General features: G+C 40.1%; 1 protein-coding gene across 7 annotated transcripts in view; it reads left to right on the forward strand.

Annotated features, from left to right (window-relative positions):
• Positions 1 to 12816, forward strand: part of ARHGEF12 (Rho guanine nucleotide exchange factor 12) — an 85532-nt gene that overhangs the window by 31596 nt on the left and 41120 nt on the right. For 4 of the 7 annotated variants that reach the window (XM_083713924.1, XM_083713923.1, XM_083713927.1 and 1 more), the window contains exons 3-8: positions 513 to 601; positions 2902 to 2958; positions 9066 to 9164; positions 10597 to 10646; positions 11519 to 11576; positions 12211 to 12389. In XM_083713924.1, coding sequence (XP_083570050.1) covers positions 513 to 601; positions 2902 to 2958; positions 9066 to 9164; positions 10597 to 10646; positions 11519 to 11576; positions 12211 to 12389 — 532 coding nt within the window. Of the gene's footprint in view, positions 1 to 512; positions 602 to 1710; positions 1837 to 2901; positions 2959 to 9065; positions 9165 to 10596; positions 10647 to 11518; positions 11577 to 12210; positions 12390 to 12816 lie in introns of all 7 variants that reach the window. The other 3 variants (XM_083713926.1, XM_083713925.1, XM_083713929.1) reach the window with 2 other exon arrangements.

A 12816-nucleotide genomic window follows, 5' to 3' on the forward strand; every position in this document is an offset into this window, starting at 1 on the left:
CTAGGAATCAATCAGAGTTTTTCCATGCAGAAAACTTGGGCACAAAATTGACACCCTCCACCACCCCGCCCCAGTTTATCTTCAGGTTTGTGTCTCCTGTAACTTCTTGCACTGGAAGGCAGGAATTAGGCACGTCTTCCCTGTCTCTTCAGGTGCTATAGAACAAAATGGCTGAGATTACCATAGCTGTGACCATTTACAGAAGACAAACTTGAAGGTAAATAGAGTATGGTCAACTTCATACCCTCAGTTGGGTATTGCAACTTCACAGCCTGCAAAGTTAGGATAGCTTCAGCTCAGCTTTATATAAAACCTTTAATTTTTTAAAATGATATTCTCTGCAGATTTAGACAGCAGAATAGAAGTAGCAGCAACATTTTACTCCCTTACTAGATACATGTGAGGAGCTGTACAGATTTCTTAAATTCTGCAGGGTCATTTGTGTTTATGATTTTATAGTATCTGTTGTCTTGGTTGATCCTCCATCTTTGCTTCTTTTTGTTTTGCTTCAGACATGGCAGCATTCTGAGCAGAGAGTCTCCAGCAGACAAGAAGCAGAAGGTTGAACGCTGCGTCAGTGCCCAGGACTTCGACCCTACAGGTAGATTCCTCATAGCCTCCCACACAACTCATTGCTTCACAACAAAGTGCTTTTAGAGTGAAAAAGTGACCTTTTTCCCTAGTGTAACATTAAGAAGCTATTGCCGCCTTTCTTTTTCACAGTGATTGCATAATTTTAGATATCCCCTTTTCACAAGTTGAATTCCCCAATGTTATTAACTGTTGTGTTCTTCAGTTATGTAGATAATGACTCCAGTAGTGATAGCTGGGGTGAGTTGGTGGTGGCAGAATCTTTGGCCAAAGCAAATATGATGGACTTCTGTTGTTACCTGTTCTGTTTGATTTGATTTATTTTATTTTAAGCCTATTTGGAGAGAAAGGGCTATTGGTGGAGCACACATATTCTGGTGGAAGAGGTGTTTTGAAACCTTGGAACCAAGCTATTTGAACTATGTGTTGGATCTCCAAACATTTCTGTTTTTGAATAAGTCTTCTGTGGCTGCATTTTTTTAATTGGACCAGTGGTCTCCTCCAGCACTCCTTCTATACTCAAAATTGTGGTTGCATTTTGGAAACACTAGAAGATCCAGTTGCACATCCTATGTCATTTATCCCTAAGGCTTTAGGAAACAATTATTTAAAGCAGCTGCAGCCCGTAACTATGCAGGTGCCAGTCTTGCTGATTTGGCACAACTGCAAGCTGCATGGGGATTATGCTGATCTGCGTGCATATTTCTGCAATGCAAAGGAGCAGACCATATGACTAGCAGTCATCGCCAAAATGGGTATTACTGAGGGTTTTGTTGTACAAAATCCTGCACAACTTTGCATTTCTTTCCCCACTTCACCTATTTTTAGGACAACATTATTAAACCACCAGTATCTGGGGACCTCCCTTTGGTAGGTTTTATAGCTATTTTTTAATAATCTAAAGCTGACTGTAGCACATTACTGGTCTAGATAAATTATTGATTACACTTAAGGCTATTCTTTATCTGTGGAGCGAATTTTAAACATCACATGGCTTTGTGACCTGAAGAACTTCTTTTCAGTCTCCTGAGTGAAGTTGTACTTTCTCATTTTGTATTTTTATAAACCTTTAACTGGACATGGCTATTCAACTTTCTTTCTTTTTCCCTATACTTGTAGACCATCTATGTTGCATTCAGAGTCTATTGCTGTCTTGGAAATTAGTCTGCATGTGGAGGTTCCACCCACCCCAACCTACTAACCCAGTGACTGCTGTGTGCTCCTAACTGTATGACTGGCTTGCGGGTGAGCCTCTTGGCCCCATGTGTTGTGTTGCTTCTTGTCTGTGCACCATACTGTTTAGCCTGTTATTTCCCCAAATCATGCAGCAGGTAAGAGGTGACTCTGAAGGTTGCAGAATGTGATATGCAAAGATAGGTCAATCAGGTATTTATACTACATCTTCATGCTGGCTGGGTTCAAGCATGTTGGGCTTGAATTTTGGAGAGCAGGATTCATTGTCTAGTTAAGTTGTGGTATATGCTGGGTTGCTATAATTGTAAATATAATCATTATTTATTTATTTATTTATTTATTTATTTATTTATTTATATAATAACTTATTTCCCCTTTTGTAAAATTGAAACAGTTGTAACCTATTTCACTGTTTGTTTACGAGGGTGAGTGAAAACAGAAATATCTATCCATTACTTCATTTGCCCTGCTTAAAACTACTTATTTGTCACAGGAAGGACATACTGCCCATTTTTATGTTACAAGCTCGTCCCATTTCTAAGAGTGAGGCTGGTACCAGTTCTTTTTTGTGAAAGTATAACATGTAAATTTGCATCCACAACATTCTGATCGTAGGTGTTCAGGATTCTTTCACCTTTGTATCCTAAGTTGTAGCGATGATCTGTTCCGACTGCCATGAAACATTATGTGATTCTAGCTTAAATAGGGAACTTGGGTAGCAGAGCTGGAACAAAAATATTTCACAGACAGATTCAAAACTTGATTTCATTCCCCAGAGTGGTGGGAGCAGCCCGTTTATTATATGGTGTTGTTATAGAGTAAGGCCTGGATGTTGATCATATTAAATACAATTCAGTAGTTGATATAGAAAAGAGAGAGCTGGATTGTGTTAACATTTTCTTCCTTATAAGAACCTTACAGTGTGATGTTACCTGTATTGTTCAAACCTCTGGTATTCACATTCTGATTTCAAAATGTTATCACCTCTGTGTTGCTCATACCTTGTTTGTGTTTTGCATGCATTAACCCAATTATACAAATCATTCTGACTTTTATGAATTTTTTTTCATGTTGGTCTCCATATTTCCTATATCTTTTTCTCCTGCTTTCGTGCAGATAGCTCCTCCAGGAAGACAAAGTGTAGCTCGGAGGAGAGTAGATCCGAGACGTATGGTAAGCTGAAGCAGCCACTGCAGCCTTGTGCCTTTGTTCAGTGTGCTCTGTGCTGTTGTTCTGTGTGCCCAAGGCCTCTGCCCTTTACCTGCCATGCATGGCTTATTCTGCAGCAGGGAAAAGGACTGAGCTTTTTAATGTGGCTGCTGTGTGCAAGCTTTTGGCAGATGGACACTAACTCACGTAGCAAAAGCCAGGTGTCTTTTTATTTTGTCTTCCATTTCCTAATAGGAATCCTTTTTAGGGGTTGGAATATTTAGGAATCAGTGTCAGCTAATAGCAGCTTAGGGGCACGGGCGGCGCTGTGGTCTAAACCACTGAGGCTTGGGCTTGCCGATCAAAAGGTCGATGGTTTGAATCCCTGCAACGGGGTGAGCTGTTGCTCGGCCCCAGCTCCTGCCAACCTAGCAGTTTGAAAGCACCCCAAAAAGTGCAAGTAGATTAATAGGTACCGCTCCAGCGGGAAGGTAAACTGCATCTCTGTGCGCTGCTCTGGTGTTGGTGTTCCGTTGCACCAGAAGCGGCTTAGTCATGCTGGCCACATGACCCGGAAAAACTGTCTGCGGAGCGGAAAAACACTGGCTCCCTCGGCCTGTAAAGCGAGATGAGCACTACAATCCCAAAGTCATTCGTGACAGGACTTAACTGTCAGGGGTCCCTTTACCTTTACCTAATAGCAGCTTAAAGGCTTGTGAATAGGTTGAGTTACAGACCATACAGGCTATGGTACTGATATGGATGTATTTGCATTTTGTTTGAAGGAAATTACAGTCATTTCACTTTTCAACTGTTTGGGCATCTCTTGCTGAGTTTTCCTTACCATACCTAAGATTGGCAGCTAATTGCATAGAACCATTAGAACAGCATGGGTAGTTTTGTAACTGAAAATATTAAAACTTCAGTTAACCTTATAATAGGCATGCTCCACATCAGGTATAATTTCTACCCCTTAATTTCTGTTCTGCTACTTGTCTTGTGAATGATCAGACCTTTTAAAAATGGGTAAATCCAAAACTGTTAAGATTCTTTAATATCAGTGTTCCTACCGCTTTCCTTGCCTAGATTCCACCACCTCCTTACATGTATGTTGGCACAAAACCTTCTGATAATGATCTCAACTTGAACTCTGTATAATCACTTGTTACTCTGTGTCACTGTTGTTGTTGTTTTTTAGCACTTGAATTCTTTTCAAAACCATTTCTTTCTAGATAAGTTGTTTCAGTTTCTAGCTTTAATGCACTTTGGAAGAAATCCCATGCTTTCTCTAGAAAAATAAAAAAATAAAGGGTCCAGTCTTGTTACGATTTATGTACTGGTTTGCTGAACTAATTGTTCCCTGCTGCAGAATCCTCCTCATCAGTTTTGCTATGCTGAACTGCTCTGTGGGATGGAATGGACAGTGAGGCATGGTTTTTGCTATTCGTTCCAAACAATGCATATGCAAACTCTCCACAGCTAATTCATTCTTGTGTGGTTCCTTAAAAATGAGTTTAAGTAGCAGCCATAGTGGTAGCTGCTGAACCCTCTAAAGCAGTGATTCCCAGTTTGCTATGTACTGTGGACCCCGTTTTTCAAAATCCAAACCAAGGACCCCGTACTTTTGAAAATTATGATATCTCTATGGTAGTTTTTGTTATGTGAATGATGCCACAGATCCCTTGGGTAGATTGTGCAGACCCCCTGGGTTCACAGACCCCCATTTGGAAACTACTGCTCTAAAGCAACCTTGGCCAACCTGGTGCCCTCCAGAGATTTGGACTGCAATTTGCGTTGGCCTTATCTAACATGGCCCTAACAAATAGCTTGAACTTCTCTTTGAAGTACTGTAGAAGAGCTGACTATATTGATGTACTCCCCTTTGGGAGAGGGGTTCCCCCTCCCCTGCAGCTATTTGCATATCCTTCTGCTATGTACAAAAAGGAGGAATAACAATTTGCTACCTTAGCGGTCAGAAGAAATCCCAGTGCTAGTTGTATTGAATATTGGTCTAAATATCATTCAAAACTTCAGTAGTGGAAACTTTCCACTGCCATCAGTTTTTCTGTGAAGTAACCAATTAATCTGTCTTGATTACAGGAAATGTGTTTTGTGCCTTTTGGGATCCATCTTAAATTTTGTTTCCCCTGCCTTTACTGTGTGCCTTGGCTTTTCATGAATGTGTAGTGAAACATGATTTCCTAACCCAAGCCTTTCTGCTTCCTCTCATACTTCCTGCAGAAACTCTGTCTTTGGTTAGGATTTATCTGTGTGGTTCCCATTCCTTTCCTCCCCCCCCCCCCCTGTGCTGGCTCTCTTCCTCCCCTCCCCCCTCTTCCTACTGGTGGTGTAATTTGTGTGGAAAAGTTTGCAATATTTGTTTTGGATGGGGTCAAGCTATTTAAGAGCCTGCAAGTGGAGAATGCTATGCTTTATATGACTGCAGCCTCTTTTGCTTGTCTTTCGATATTACTGAGGAAATGTCTTGAACAGGTAAAATTGATTAGAGGTGTTGCAGTTACCCCTTTAAGGTGAGAGCTGTTGAGATGCCTGTTTTGAATGAGAGATAAGTTCACAATACTTGATTGCGTATGAATTGAGATGTAATATAAAACATAAACAGGGACTGTGGTTTTAAACTCCTGGATAATACAATATATGTTTTGCATTCTACTTTTTAAGTATCACCAGTTTCTCATATATTCAGCTGATAAAGACTAAACATCCCCCCCCCCCCTGTTTTGGAGAAATAGCTCCATAGCAGAGTTTGGTACCTTCACATTGAATCTCTGTGTTGTGGTGACTATTGCTGTGGGCTGTTTCTCAATACCTGTAATTTCAGACATTTAAGAGGTTCAAGGAATGAGTATTGATATCAGGTTCTTTGCATAAATTGTCGTTTTTGTTCCAGGAAAGCTTAGCCACCTCATGTTCATGGCAGATAATTTGGGGGTTGAGAATGACTCAATTAGACGTTGTTGACCCTCCCCTCAACAATTTTCTTTATTCAACTTTATGAATTTTTGCAAAACATTTGTGTTACATAAAACTAAATCTGAGATTCTTAGTCCTAAAGTCTTTTTCTATATTTTTTGGGGGGATGGGGAGCTTACATGTCTGTATTTTATAATGCCAATATTTTCTGTGGCCTAAATGGATGCTAAAGGAGTCTATATATATTGTACTGCTCCTTTCCCTCATTTTACGCCTTCTACGTCCCTGCAGTTGTAGCAAGAACAAGGAGCAAAAATGATCATGGATGCTGCCAGCTGTGTTACATCCATAACAATAACTTGAGCATAATAACAGCAGGGCTGACTGCTCAATGCCCACGAACTGATGATAGCTGTGGCTAAAGTGGGGGATGGAGTGGCAGAATAGGTGAATTTTGTACCAGATACCATAAGTAAAGGAGCACTATGTTGTTTTTTAAAAAATTACTGTCATCATTGGAAGAGAAGTTTAAGTGAATGCGCACAGGGTATGGATCTGTCTGACCTCTGCAATGGAATGTTAAGACTTGTAATTGGGAAGAGTTTTACTAGGAAAGTAAAAACCAAAAATCTTTCATGCAATTTTTGAAGTGGCATGTCCTATAAATCCTGCTCTTTCCTTCCCTTTGGCATTGTATTTTGAAATGAGACTTAGAGATACTTAAACATATTAAAGAATTGGAGATGAGGAGAAGAAAGTGGTGTCTTGTGCCACAAATGCAGGATACCACCTCTCTTCCAGTTCTGTCCTGGGAAGCTTCATATATTACCTTGGCAGTGTGGTTGGACCAATAACTCAAACCACATCAGCATGCCTCCAGGCAATTGCCTCCTAGGTAAAACAATGCATAAGTTTGAACCTTTTTTATGGTTCAAACTTCAAAATTTTTGTGGGAGGCTTTTTTGCATTATCAAAATGGGACCAAACCTCATGGATGCCACTTCGCCAACCTATACGGTGAGGTCCCTGTACTGTTTGCTGACCATAGCTTAATAGATATTTGAAACAAGTCCTATACCTATTGTATATATGTATGTATGTATGAATGTATGAATGAATGAATAAATAAGTTGAGCACTGGAAAAATGGAATTGATTGAGTTCTACAAGTAGTGTGTGAGCTATTGCTACTGTAATGATAAGCTCAGAATGCTTGACACATTTCTACTGAAATAATTAGTTCAGAATGCTGTAATACTGTTGAGTTGTTGCTTCTATACAGGGCTATGATTTTGGTTTTGCTTCTTCTCACCTACCCCATGTGTCATTGTCCAAATAGCTCGTTGTACTGATAGAAATGCTGGTATTCTTTTACTGAACGCTTGAATTTTGATATATTGTTACATGATTCTTATGTCAAGCCAGTTGGCCAATTACCTGAAACAGAATTTTACCTTAGGATTTTTATTCCCCCAACCCCTGCTGCAAGGAAATAGCTGGACTAATGGCCTGACTTGGTTATACGACTGCTTCCTACATGTACTGCATCATTTAAAAGACAAGCAACAAATATCCAAGGAAAAAGCAATCTGTAAAAACAATACTTAAAAAAAAATATCATTTTCATTTATATACATTACAATTATTCAACAAACATTCTATCATTTCAAACTTTGACTCCCTTCCCCCTCTTTTTGTGGTTCTTTGCATTTATTTTCATCATTTCCTGCAAATCTTAACTTACTCTTTTATTCATCTATCCTCATAAATATCTCATATACATTTTTGAAACTGCAGGTTGTAAAAACAATATTTAAGAGAAGTTGGGAAGATGAATAAAAGATGTTCTACGAGGCAAAGCTTTAATGTTGCTTGCTACTTGCTTGTGCAATCTACTTTTAATTGAAAAGCAATGGCAAACTCTCAGCTGATTCTGATAAATCTGGATTGCATCCAGTATGATTAAAGTTTTATACTGAACTTCAGATGTATAACCAGAAAGATAAAAATCTGTGTGTCTAGAGAATGTGTTGCTAACCCATTCATTTACTTGCATGGAATTCCTAGTCACCTATGGAGATCAGGTGAATCGTGAAATAAAATACTATATTCAGTGCCACCACTTGACAGACATTCATTCTGGCCTTCATTTGTCAAACTGTTGGGCAGAAGGCGGTTTTTAAAACTGGTTTGCTTTGAGGCCAGTAGCCTGTGTTTCCTATTGGCTAGAGAAGAGGGGAACCTCTCCCCACCCTCTGCAGTCAGCCTAGAAATGGAGACTAATTACAGATAGGCAAGTCAGTGAGTTCTGTGGCTTTATTTAAAAGGTTAATTTTACATTATAGCTTTTAATACTTTACCAGGCTATTTGTGTTTTAAAAAGGTACACTTTTAGTGTGTGGTTTGTTCAGCCCATCTGAATATCTGGAGTGGGGTTATCCATTCTGCTTTTCTCCAGATGTTGTGAATTGCAGATCCCATCAGCCTAAACCAGCATGGCCAATGGTCAAGATTGTTGAGAGTCATACCTTCCATATGTTTTGGACTACCATTCCCACTGCATATCAAATTTGGTAGCTTATTGGTGGCCATTTCCCTGATATTGGGATGCTCTCCTTGAAATGTACAAAGGATGGTGAGCCTGTGCATAGCTTTAGCAAGGGAAGCAGTTTTTATGGCAACTGTAGGTGCTGTATAGAAAACATTGGGAAGAGAACAAGTGTGCAGAGTCATTAAGTAGCCTGTTAACTTGGAAATGCAGGAAAAAACAGTATAAATGTAAGAAACTGCAGAAAGAGGGGAGGGGAGTCAAAATATGATGTGGAATAATTCAAATTTATGTTTTGTGTTTGTTGTTAAATGAAAAGTATAATTTATTTGTTTTCATAAAAAGAATCATTAAGTAGCCCTGTTCTCTAAAGGTTATTGTTAGTTGACGATGTCGCTGATGTGCCAGTGTACTTTACCTTTCTTTACTATACCTCTGTGCCATGCAATCAGTGTTGTAACCATGGCCAACTTGCTGTAGTAATTACCTTGCTTATGACCTGCTCTCCCATTGTTGGTTCTTTCCTCCTTCCATGTCCACCCTGCAGCTTCCCTTTTGCACACATTCTGTAGGTTGCAATTATCGCTTACCAAAATGAGGTTCTGGCTTGATGCCTATATTGTGTCTCTTTAATTTTTTTCTTAATGCAGGTCTTGTCCAGCGTTGTGTTATTATCCAGCGGGATGAAAATGGATTTGGGCTGACCGTCAGTGGAGACAATCCTGTCTTTGTGCAGTCCGTCAAAGAAGGTGACGATGCTTGTTCAGGGCAATTCCATGTATTGCAGTTGTAGTGAACACAGGTGTGTCTGTTTGTACCAGGCATAGGCAAACTCCGGCCCTCCAGATGTTTGGGACTACAATTCCTATCATCCCTGACCACTGGTCCTGTTAGCTAGGGATGATGGGAATTGTAGTCTCAAACATCTGGAGGGCCGGAGTTTGCCTATGCCTGGCTTTTACCTTGTAGTATGAAACATGAATATGCATGTTTCACATTACAATGCATTCAGAAACATGGCAAAGAGAGCTTCCATTGACCCTTGTTATTAGCAGTTTATTTTTGTAGTGTACAGGTAAAATGAACATGATTATTTTGTTTCACATTACAGATATGCAAATAGGTCAAATATTGTAATGTGTATCCACTAAAATTCTAGCATGCAAAAGGGCACTAAGTTTTCATATTAATTTTTGTGTTTGAGGAACAATACTCATGTAGAAAATAGCATTCTGTGTATTTCGGTTGTGAATTCTCTCTCTCTCTGTGTGTGTATATAAAAAGGGCAAGCATAGAAAAGAGGATGTTCCACATTCAACATGCAGTATATAGAATTTGTATTCGGGTATTCTGCCAAGTATATAAATCTCTTATGAAGTGATCATAAGTATGCTAGAGACAAAAATACAGTCCAGTAGTTAGTCTGTAGTCGATAGAGGCCTACATGAGGATAAAGTCTTGCTTTATTGCATATTGGGAGACTAGTGCAACTCTAGAGACTGAATTGAAAGAAGTGCTTTATTGTCTTTGCTATGAAGGAAACTAATTAGTAATAGCTATGCTTGCAACCAATCACATCAGTTTCCTAGAATATATAGGCTCTTGGAATGGTAGGTTGCAAAGGTCTTCCTTCTGCAAGGCAGAATAAAGACTTGGATGCAGCTGCATGGTAACCTCCCACATTGTATATTTTGGCCCCAAACAGAAGCAGGTAGGGAGGTAGGTAGACAAGTGGACTGTCCTTTTCCTCCTTATGAAATCCAGCAAAGCAGGTTTTGTGGCTCATGCTGGTGATGGTCTGGCATGGTCTGCAGTAGGGGACAACATGTGCCATTGGAACAGCATACATCAGGCATGTCCAAAGTCCATTTTGGGGGCCTAATCCATCCCTCCAGTCGTTTAAATCCAGCCCCTGCGGCAGTTTATTTCCTGGGGTAAAATCCTAAAAAAACCTCAACAACTCCAACCCTTAAAAAAGCTCAATAACTTTGGTTGGCCCTTTCGTCGGCCCTCATGGCCCTTCACTTCATCAAATCTGGCCCTCTTTGAAAACAGTTTCGACACCACTGGCATACATAGTCTTTACAGAAAGGGAAAGGTGTGTTTGGCTTGGACACTAGAGTAGAAGAACACTGGGAACAAAAATGTGTTGAGTTCTAAATGGCTGATTTTTCCCTTTAGATGGAGCAGCCATGCGGGCTGGGGTTCAAACTGGTGACCGAATTATTAAGGTGAGAACATTTAGTGTCATTAGAATAGTAAATTGCTGCTGGAGAGTGACAAGAATGCTTCCGTGGTCGTCATCACAGTGTTTTGCCAAAATCTACCTCCCAGGAACATTTGAGACACTGTGTGTTTTTCTATATTTAGAATTGGCAATGAGCAAGAGGTATTTTTTTGCCAGATGCTTTTTTTTGTACAGCACTCTAGTTTCATAACCTTGCTTTATAAGCTGATGTACATTGCACAAGGCTTCAATTTCATGTCTACAAAAAGGTCTTTAAGCATAGAGTTGGTGTTTGTATGTGTGTGTAGAGGAGGGCAGAGCCAGAATTCACTTCAGTTTCTCATACAGTCCTCCATCAAAATCACAAGCAAGTTTGGATTTGGATTTGATATCCCACTTTATCACTACCCAAAGGAGTCTCAAAGCGGCCAGCAATCTCCTTTCCCTTCCTCCCCCACAACAAACACTCTGTGAGGTGAGTGGGGCTGAGATACTTCAAAGAAGTGTAACTAGCCCAAGGTCACTCAGCAGCTGCATGTGGAGGAGCGGAGACGCGAACCCAGTTCCCCAGATTATGAGTCTACCGCTCTTAACCACTTCACCACACTGGCTAAGTGAATATTTGGCTCTAAAACAATCTAAGAGTATGACTCCAAAGGTTTTATTTGTTGTTAAATTGTATGTCTGATGCCTGTGATGAAAATCTTCTACTGTTTTAGTTCGATATTTCAGGGCATTCTTGCCTATCATGCTGTTGGAGCATAGTTCCTGTTAAAAGGCATGAAGGAAGTGAAATCAGTTTAGCTTTGTAGCATGGAAGACCCATGTCATGTACAATTGAAAATGCAAATTCACACAGCTATTACCTCTTCCTAGGTGAATGGGACTCTGGTAACTCACTCAAACCATTTGGAGGTGGTGAAGCTGATAAAGTGTGAGTAGACTAAGGACAAACTGCTATTGTTCTCCCTGGGCTGAATCATGGAGGTTGAGCTGAGCCAGGGGACAGTTTGTAATGGGATTTTAGCCACGATACTGCTCTATTACTGTCTGAAGGCATTGGGGTGCATTTCAGGATCATAGTATTGAATGGAATCTGGCATAATTTGGAAAACTATGAACCTGTGGGTATAAACCTTGAGACCTGCGGGTATAGGGCGGTATAAAATTTTAAATATATAATAATAAATATTTTTTTTAAAACTCTCACGGTCTATGAGACAGTTAAACCTATTTGACTAGCAGGTGACTTCCACTGCTTGTTTTGTTAAAAGCTAGGGGGAAATTGCTTACCTGACAGTCCTTCACATTTAATTCTTCATCTTGTCAACATTATTCAGTTGATATTAAACCTGTGCTTGACATGCTTAGTTGTCCTGATTCTCTGCACTATAGCTGAAGCCTGGGTTCATACTTAATGGATAAAGTGGGTTTTGCTTGCTTGCATGTGTTCTCTCAGTAGTCTTGGCAGGTATCTTAGCGTGAGAAGTTGGTTTTCTGAATGGATAGACTTTTTCCTCTCTGGTCACAAGACCAAAAATAAATGGGATTTTGTCCTTTCTCTGCAGCGGGCTCCTATGTAGCACTCACTGTGCAAGGGCGCCCACCTGGGTCGCCCCAGATTCCACTGGCTGATTCTGAGATGGATCCAGTAGCATTTGGACATATGTCTCCCATCATGACATCTCCACACTCGCCTGGAACATCTGGAAACACAGAGAGAATTACCAGCCCGGTGTTGATGGGGGTAAGATCTAGCAGGTTTGGGGAGAAGTGGGTTAGACTATGTGGTATGAAAATGTCCTTTGTCCTGCCCCAACCACTCTAATGGTAATAAAGTCTTAAGTCCTGAGATGCATCTGATTAGTCTGCACAATATATATTTCTCTGCCTAGCCATATTGCCACAGAACTCAAATTGTTGTATTTATATGGAGGCATGAGAAAGAGGGAGAATTGGGATAGCAGTGGATGGCACTTCTGTTGATCTGTTATGCTGCTGCTTGAAATAGTATTTTATCCAGCCCATCTGTCATCCATAAATTTGATTCTCTGCTGAAGGCAAGGAGAGAGGATCACATGATAATGAAAATGCAACAAACATGTCCCTGCTAAGAAATAAAATTAGCCCAGTGATTGTGTTGTCTTAAATACAAAAATAATGTGTTTTAATAT

The sequence above is a fragment of the Podarcis gaigeae genome (genome assembly GCF_964106915.1).
Source record: "Podarcis gaigeae genome assembly, chromosome: 15".
Classification (NCBI taxonomy): Eukaryota; Metazoa; Chordata; class Lepidosauria; order Squamata; family Lacertidae; genus Podarcis; species Podarcis gaigeae.